General features: G+C 38.7%; 1 protein-coding gene across 1 annotated transcript; it reads left to right on the top strand.

The window, feature by feature from the left end:
- The first annotated feature begins 215 nt into the window (after positions 1 to 215).
- Positions 216 to 9,400, top strand: SMIM8 (small integral membrane protein 8). Its single transcript, XM_008576379.1, has 3 exons — positions 216 to 272; positions 6,823 to 6,980; positions 8,932 to 9,400. The coding sequence occupies exons 2-3, from the start codon at positions 6,846 to 6,848 to the stop codon at positions 9,088 to 9,090; spliced, it is 294 nt and encodes a 97-aa protein (XP_008574601.1). The 5' UTR covers positions 216 to 272; positions 6,823 to 6,845; the 3' UTR covers positions 9,091 to 9,400.
- Positions 9,401 to 9,741: the final 341 nt, after the last annotated feature.

Raw genomic sequence — 9,741 nt, forward strand, 5'->3', positions numbered from 1 at the left:
CAAACACGAAACTGGAAGGTTATTTGAAGCTGGGAGGCTGAAAATTACAGGTCCCTCGCAAACCCCAGGCCGCAGAAGCCCTGGCGGCCAGCGCGAGAACCTTAGGGCCAGAGCAGCGAGAAGTCCCCGCAGCCCCGCGCCCCCGCACCGCAGCCTCCGGGCAGTAGGGGGCGCAGTGGCGCGGGCTGAGCCGGGCGCGCTCGGCCGCTCTCTGGCAGGCGGCGGCGAGACGGAGCTGTATCGGGCGCGGAGTGAAGGGCACTTCGCGGAGGGTGAGCGGACGCGGCCTATACCGGGTGACGGGGCACGGGGCGGGAGGGGACAGGGGGGCCGCCCCGCCGCGGGCCCTTCTCTGGCTTTGAGGGCCCGGCAGCCCTGCCGGCCTCATTCTCAGGTGCCGCGACCTCGGCGGCACCCCGGATCTTTGCCACGCGGGGGCACCCTGCGCCCCCACCCTAAGTCTTGGCAATCTCTGGCCCCGCCGAGCTCACTTCTCGGACCTTCATATTCCAGGCGCCTGACACTGGTTGGTGACTCGTCCATGGACAACCCCCACCCCAAGAAACCTCCCGTTTCCTCTGCAGTTTCTTGGTGTCCCAGCTCTCCAGACTCTCGTGTTTAGGGGAGTGTGGTTTTGTCGTTTTCAGGAGATGCCTGTTTTCTTTTGGAACTGTGCTGACAGTCGAGCTTTTTCAACCCTGGAACACAAATGTCTGGCAGTTATTTGAATGAAGGCTTTTTCTGTCGTTGGGTGAGCCCTCTGTACTGACGGTAGTGTAGTTCCCACAGCACTGAGGGAAGCCAAGTTGGACTTTACAGCCCTTAGACTGTCTGCAACAGCCACTGGCGAGACCTTTTTCGTGGTACAGCAAATTCAAAGGACGGGAAGATACTTTCAAAAAAGTATATTTTAAATTTAACATAACAAATATAGAATCCACTTCTAAAACATAAGTGATTACAATTTTGTTTCTTAAATCTTGTTAGAGCTTATCAGTGCAAAGTTCTTTTATTGATTTAGGAGTGAGACGGGGTGTGGTGATCGAATAACTGTGGGCTGGAAATTGGGAGACCTGGGTTGCCTCACCTTCTTCCTAGCAAGACAGATACTCTTTGGGTCTAAGTTTCTCTTTGTTTAAAAGGAGCAGTTGGACTAGATTGTGAGGATGACAGTAGCTACCATTAATTGAACATGTGCTATATCCTTTTAAAAACGTTATCTCATTTAATCCACACATATTTAATACACATCTATTGTATGCAGTATAGTATTAGTTCCTTTTATGAAGGTGAAATCTTAGAATCAGAGAAGTTGTGACTTACTCAAAGACACACAGCTCATAAGTAGCAAAGTGGGAATCCGAAGCTATGCTAGATTCCCCCAAACCATAAAGAACTCTGATTCTATCCCAAACTTGTTTATACTAATTTAAATTATTTCTAAGGTGTTCCATCCCAGACTTCATGTTCTTTTCTTAAGTATGAAGGTAGTGTAGTATGTGAGACTAAAATAAGTGTATTTATACTCTCATTAAAATATCTTGTTCATCTTGTAATTCCCTGAGTCTTTTAAAAGAAAGCCTTTGATTATTGTTAAGGTTCCTGTACATTAACATTCTGTGATCCCAAACATAAATTAATCACCAAATTGCTTATCTAGGAGCAGTGCAGTGCCAAATTCCCATCATCCCTGCTAATCAGTATGTATATGTGTTTTGTGTAAATCCCCTTTTAATGCAATAAATGAGGCTTATAAAATGCAGCTTAAAAATAAACATCCTCAAAGTGAATAGAACTACTGATTGGTCGATATCATATGCAAATATATAAATGCTAGATACCTGCAGTGGGAAACAAAAAGGGGGGGAGGGGAAGAAGTTGGAGAAAGTGATGGGAAGACTTAGGAAGTTCTGATGGAAGTGTGCTAGATTTTTTTTTTTTTTTTTTGTATTTAATGTTTAGATAGGAAATTATTTTGTCAACATAGAAACACAGGAAAACATCACAAATTAAATTTAAAGTCAATTTATAAGGAACAAATTTAACACTCAAATATTAACATCCTTAATACAAAAAGAACTCTTAAAAATGAATTAGAAAAATCTAAGCAGAAATTTGGTATAGGACATGAGCAGATAAGTCACACATCTCAAAGAAACACACATGGCTCATAAGTACATTCTAAGATGCTGTGGGGTGGGAGGGGACCTTGGCTCCTGTCTCAGGACCCTGCATCTGGGTGACTGGCTCTGTCGCTTGCCTGGTTGCCATGCTAGGTGTTAACTGTTTTTGTCTTAGGTACAGTTCCTTTGGGTGGTAATGTCAGAATTAGTTATTGCCATGCTTTGACCTTATGATTAGTTCTGCAGCTTTTTAAAATAGAACTTTTATTAGTTCTGTAGTTGAAAATAGCTAGTCAGCTTTTACTTCTAGATTAAAAGTTTACTTGTTGAAATAGAGATTTGTTTTCTCAAAAAGTACTAAAGATTGAAACAACTAAGGTTTTGCATCCTACATTCTTTACTTATTCAACCAATATATCTTTAATTTCTGCCCCAACCATACACTATTGAATAGCTCTATAAGCCAGGCATGTGAAGAAATATGTGAGAACTTTCTCCTATGTAAAAAGGTTGTTTGTTTGTTTTTTATAGTTATATTTAACAAAATATTATCTACCAAGACCCTTTTGGGCCTCAGAAACCTGTACTTTTTATTTAAAGTATAGATGATTGTTAAAAATTCTTTATTAGCTTGACAGACAGTATAAATAAGTTCATGCAATTTGAGAACTATTATAACATCTCACTGACTGGCTCATAAAAGGATATGCAGCAATGCTACTGAACTGTATTATTCCACTTCTAATAAAAGAATGATAAATTATGGAAAATATTACTTTCATATATTCTAAAAAATAACACAATGGAAATTATGGTATATTAAGTCTTTTAAAACATGCACGTGGGCTTCCAGTCCAAGTATTCTTCAATTGTCCTTTCTGGTAAAGAGTGTAACATAAACAATGCATTATTAAGGTGGATGTGGATGTCCGGAGGTTATAATATAACAAATACTACCTTGATTGTTTATTTCCTTGATTCATTACAAAGGAAATGTAGGTTCTGCTAAAGAAAAAAGGAGTTTGAGGAATCTTGCAACGAAGATTAAGTCACTACAATTTGTGTTACAATACCATACATGAGAGTACTTCAGAAAGTTCACGGGAAAATGGAATTAAAAGATAAGAATTAAAAATATAAACTTTATTTCTCAACATAAGGGTCCATCAAGTTCAAAGCGATGATACCAGCTGTAAGAAAATAATCTAAGTGATTCATTTTCTAAAATGACTTATCTGAGGGTGTTTTAGCTGATTCAGGCCCAGCCCAAAAGTTGTCTGACTGGTCCAGCCCACTCCTGAAGGGTCGCTGAACAGATAAAAACTCTCCTTGAGATGGTAATGAGTTACCAGCCCTTAATTGTTTACTTCAAACAGATAAAGCTCTTCTTGAGATGGTAATGATTTACTAGCCCTTTATTGTTCTCTTCATTCCTTAGTGTTTCTCCTTTCACAGGGTTTCAGCAGGCCCTTGTCCTGAACCCTCAGACAAAGAAATTTCTTACAAGGGGATAATAAATTGGGGTAATCTTAGGCATCATCCAGGAAGATTGTGCACCCCATAGTACTCTCAGCCAATGAGGAAGTGCGGGAGGGACTAGCACACTAGGGAATAAATTGCTTGCTACAACCCTTTTCTGGGTGCCTACCTTTCAGACACCTGAAACTTGCAAGGCTTTAATTAAAGTTTCACTTCGCTGTACCTCATGTCTCCAGGTCCATCCTTTGGCATTGGACCGGTAAGGACATTTCTCACACCAGCTATTTAGTCCATCCCTAAAGAACTGAGGGTCCTAGGAATTTAGCCATGTCAGTGCATCTTTTTTACAATATTAACTGAAGGAAAATGGGTGCCCTTTAAAGATTTTTTTAAGATTAGGAAACAAAAAGAAGTCAGAAGGAGCCACATCAGGACTATAAGGTGGATGCCTAATTATTTACCATCAAAACTCTTGCAAAATTGCCCTTGTTTGATGAAAGGAAAGAGCAGGAGCATTGACACTGTAGAAAATGACTCTGTGGTTAAGCTTTCTGAGGCATTTTTCTGCTAAAGATTTGGCTAACTTTCTCAGAACATCCTCATAATAAGCAGATGTTACCATTCTTTGGACTTCCAGAACACCAATAAGCAAAATGCTTTGAGCTGAGCATCCCAAAAAACGTTTGCCATGACCTTTGCTCTTGACCAGTTTGCTTTTGCTTTGACTGGACCACTTCCACTTCTTGGTAGCCATGACTTTTGTGCTTTGTCTTCGGGATCATACTGGTAAAGCCATGTTTCATCTCCTGTTATAATTCTTCAGCAAAGGAATTTAGCATCACTCTCCTTATATGATCCACATTTTTGAAATATTGAGCCAGGTTTGAAGAGAAAGTTAAAAAAGGGATTCTGGGACTAAAGCAGAAGTGAATACAAGGTCCCTTTGGAACTCTTTTTGCATGGTATCAAGGAGTTCATGCAAGAAATGGACATGTAAAGACATCACTAGGCAGCAGAAAGCATTGGATTTTTTGCCAACCTTGAGCATGGTGATTTTCAGGCAAGTGTGTGCTGGCTGAATGTATTTCAAGCATGTTATGGAATTGTTTCAGAAGATGACTGTAGTGAAGAAAACACCGTTCCAGTAGAGAAAATTAGTAACTTATGTGCAGGGAAAATTAAGAAAACAAACAATTGCTGGTTATGTCTTGAATGGTGTTTTAAAAGGTGATGAAACAGTTATGTTTTACCAGTTTTCTCATCATATGCTTCATACCAGAGGTGGATTTTGCAAAGGAAGTAAACAGATTGATGACTGCTCCATTCTGCTGTGATGCATTCTGGACCACCTGTTATGGGCAAGTCACCCAACTTCCAATGTTTCAGAAATGTTCATTTGCTCCCCAGTGATTACCACACCAATTCACGTGCCTGAATGATGAGAAATTATTAATGAATAGCTGAGAAAGGTTGATAAGACAATGAAAGGAGCAATATGTAATATGCTCTTGCTGGTAGACAATTGCTCTGCCCACAACATTCTCCTATGCTGTATGTCTTGAATTTTTCCCACTAAACCACATAGCCATTGGGTAGCCATCAGATCAGGGTATAATTCACACAGTGAAAGCTCACTACTGAAACCAGTTGCTGAAACAACTCTTTCTAAATTTAGATGATGAAGAAAAAACAGAGAAAATCAACATGAAGCAAGTTATTGATGTGATTGTGGAGACCTGGTGGTCTATAAAGTCATCTACAGTAGGGAAGTGCTGGCAGAAAGAAGGCATGGTCCCTGTGGAATCCCCTGAGGTCCACCTGGAAGAAGACTGCAACCAAACATGGTATTTGAACCAATCTGGTATTCAGCTGCTATTGTCACTGGTGTTCCAAAGCAGTTTGATTATGAAGACCTTGTGGCTACAGATAGCAGTTTTTTCCCAAGAGTTAACAAATCCTGAAATTGTTACAGGAATGCTACCTGATGTAAAAATGGAACCAGAAAGCAGTGATGATGATGGTGATGAAGACAATGACAGATAACCATAAGAAGCCTGGGGAACAAGTGAGGGAACAGCCAACAGTGAACATTTCTGAAGCCTCTGCAAGTGTAGAAAGTGTCTGGAGAATACTTTTCCTTCAAGCAGATGTTCCCAATGAGCTGTTTACCCAATTAAATGTTATAGATGAATATTTAATGACCACTGCAACACAAAGTGTTTTGAAAAGCTGAGCTCCTAGTTTTCTTCAAACTATAAAGTTGCAAAAATAATTGGTTTTATAAAGTCTATAAAATAGAAAACTTAATGAATAAAGAATACTTGTACAAACAAAGCCCCAATGAGTGTTTAAATATGAATGTACAGTACCGTGATTTGCAGCATTTCCTCAAAGCATTTTGTTATATTGTAATTAATTTCAGTTTTTGGAAGGTTTCTTTCTCTACCTTCTCCCTTCCAACCCCTTCCAACCCCAACCCCCATCCCAGCATTAGTTGGCAGGAATAAGAATAAACTTTTCCCAATTAATACCTACAAGAGAAAAATATTCCCCAAATGTTGATACTCTAGCTAGGAGAACCATAAGACAAAATACACATTTGGATTTCATAGAATAGATTTAGAGCAGCTAAGAGAAAAGACTAAGGAGACAGCTGAGGATGTTCCCCCCAGAAAGTCACTGATAGGCAGAGGAGTAGTGAATACAGACAGCTACTCATCTTGAGTGCATGGGACAGTGAGTGCTTGGGTAGGCCGGGGAGAAGCTATAGGAGAAGAACTGAACAAATAACATCCTTCAGGTTGATGCCCTGGAAGGGCTGTTGGAAGGTGAGGAAGCGTGAAAATGGAAGGAAATAAAGAAGGGAATAGGTAACCCACTGGACTCTCCTACCCTTAGTCCTGGCTTTGTGTAACAGGATATAATGTGACTCATACCAACAAACAATTCTCCAGACTTCTGTAAAAGTAGGAAAACAGTCTTTGCCCGCTTCACTGGTTTGTTTTAAGAGATGAAAAATAAAGTAATGAACCATCTTATCAAAAAAAACTTAAAGCACCATTTACAAAGCATGTATATAGAGTAATAAGATAATTAACAATCACTTTGGGTATATGTCTGGGCTGGAATTCAAAAAAAGAATGAGTATAACAATGATTTTTTTAAGGGTTTACCAAATAAATAACAATTATGAAGGAAAAAATGTATTATTTTTTTTTAGGTAATAAATCATCATTAGTCAAGATGTCTTCCACACCTGAACCTCCACCGTTTAAAAAGGAACCACCCAAAGAGAAAGACTTTCGAAACCCAGGGCTCAGAGGTGTGCCCACCACGACCTTATTTCGAGCTGTGAATCCAGAGCTCTTCATTAAACCTGTAAGAAATACATCCAAGGGACTGGCCAATTAACTCACTCGGGAGGATATGTTGCTGGTAACACCAAGGTCTTGGGTTCAGGTCCCCATACTGGCCAGCTGCCAAAAAAAAAATTTTAAAAATACATCCTGGGGCCGAGCCCGTGGCGCACTCGGGAGAGTGCAGCACGGGGAGCACAGTAGCGCTCCCGCCGCGGGTTCGGATCCTATATAGGGATGACCGGTGCACTCACAGCGCTCACTGGCTGAGCACGGTGCGGCCGGTCTCAAAAAGGACAAAAAAAAAAAAAAAAATACATCCTGGATAACACTTTATTTTTAATCTAACCACGCTATCAGAGATAGAAAGTTTTTATTTTACTATAACGTTTGACTAATAAGACCTCTTTGTGAATAAAAACAGGTAGAAGGAAGACTTTTAAATGCTGTTTCATATATATATAGATAGATATATAAAATAAAACTAAATATTTTGAGGGCATTTGAGAAATATAATGGTTACACTTTAATGGATCCACTTCTCAAACTATTTAAAGTACTAATTTAATGGTTTCATTAATTTGAAAGCAATTTTTATTGTTTGATCAGGCACTATTAGGCAAATAAGACCTTCTATTGAAACAAAGAATCAAAATGAAAATCTGACCATTCTTACAGACTGCAATTCCAGCCTATATTAATAATATATTTATCTAAGTGATATTGTAAACATTTTGTGAAAAATTTCAAAACATACATTTGTACTGTGTTATGGAGATAACTAATTGTTTATATTTTAGTTGCTAATTAGTGAATATATTTGACTTGATGGATTTTATTTTTAAATGTAAATTCTATTTTAAATGTAAATGAAATCAAATTATAAAATATGACAAATATCTGTGTATTGAATCTAATTAGAATTTTAATAATGTAGTTGCTAGTGTAAACTGTTATGCTTAAATGGGTCAACTAAACAAATCATCAAATCAAGGTAGACTATTTTAAAAATGTTGAACTAATGTGTTCTTTTAATTGCTAAAAGCATTTCAAGAATTGCAGATTTAAATTGCTCTGAGCTTGTGGCCTTTCTTAGATGATCATTAAGGTGAAAGAGTTTGACCCTATTCTTTTGTGATTAAGATGTGAAATAGTAGTAATACAGCAGGTATGGTGACAGAAGCAGAAAAAACTATTTGTATCACTACTGTGCATTTACCCTGAACTAGGAAAGCACAATTTGTTGAGTGTGAACACACAAAAAGGGGGGTCTGAGACAAAACACTTCTCTGCAGTTGTGAACATCTCAACTATATTTCAAAGCTTTTTTCTTTTTTTAAATTCAAAGCTACATCGCTTTGTCTCTTAGGGTATTGTATTTTCCAGCAGTAAGTCAAGGTTATTGTAATGCATAATATCTGTTCCAGTCACTAAACTTCTTGAGGTAATAGAGTAGGTTCCCAGAGAAGAGTGTATACATTGTCATTATTGCTATGCCCAACATTATGTTATAAAAGGCTTTTTTCCAGTTATCCACAACTTGGGCAACAAGAGTAGCATGTGTACTTTATTCCTCACTTCTTAATAAAATGAACTAATTTGGGGTTTGCAAACGTGGAGACTTGGCCCAGAGAAGTTAAGCAACTTCACCACATCACACAGATAACACTGAAAACTGAGCACCGGACCGATTTCCCTGCCTCACTCCTCTCCCAGCAGTCACCTTTCTGAGGGTGGAGGTCTGAGGTGTCCAGGCTGTAGAGAGGAGAAAGAATGGAGAGGTGAAGCAAGGGTCTTCTACACGATCCAGGGCTGAGCTAAGTGAAGCAAGAACTGAGTAAATGATTACAATTGAAATATTGCCATAGGAATGCTAGTGTGGTAAGAAAGACGTGGCGTGTCAGGAGGAAAGTGCAACAGATATTTGGGTCTCCTCAAATTATTAGTCTTAATAATTTTTTTTTCTTTAACAGAACAAACCTGTAATGGCTTTCGGATTGGTAACCCTTTCACTTTGTGTGGCCTACATTGGTTATCTACATGCAACACAAGAGAATAAAAAGGACCTCTATGAAGCTATTGATAGTGAGGGACACAGTTATATGAGGAGGAAAACGTCTAAATGGGATTAATGGTGCTGGTTACTGCAAATGGAGCTTTATTTAGGGCTGTGAAATCTTCAGGTGAAAGATTTGGAGTGCACAGTACCATGTTTCTTGTTCTAGAGTATGTTAATGAGGAGAGAAGATAGCAGCTGCAACCAGTCCACTGTAATAAATTTTGTCCTTTCATAGCGGCAGCCGTTATCTCACTCTTTTTCCACAGGAAGAGCTTCTCAGTATTTTTCTTTTAATAAATCCTCTTATAAAAGTGCCATGAGAATGGAAGTCATTTTTGTTAATTATTAAGTTCTGTATAATAAAATTAGCCAGTGCTGTTAAATTTGCATGGTGTTTTTAATATTTCAAGGTGAATTGTGCTGTTACACAACTGTTGTGGGACTTTTGTTTTTCTCTTTGCAAGGGAAATGTTCATTTTCTACTTGGTATGGAACCTATATTTAAAAAAAAAAAAAAAAGCAAAAAGAGAGAGAGAAATGGTAATTTTTAAAGCCTGAAGTCAACATTAAGGTGTGAGAAACGAAAACTGAGTTGGCTCTCACAAGTAGTTTTTACAGAGTTAAAGATGGCTGTATATTTTGGTTCCCATTTCAGCAGTTTTGGGTACAGAACTTTATTTAAATTTAAAAGATGGGACCCCCACTTAGGTACTAAAATAAAGAT

This window comes from Galeopterus variegatus, unplaced genomic scaffold, assembly GCF_000696425.1.
Source record: "Galeopterus variegatus unplaced genomic scaffold, G_variegatus-3.0.2 Scaffold1342, whole genome shotgun sequence".
Classification (NCBI taxonomy): Eukaryota; Metazoa; Chordata; class Mammalia; order Dermoptera; family Cynocephalidae; genus Galeopterus; species Galeopterus variegatus.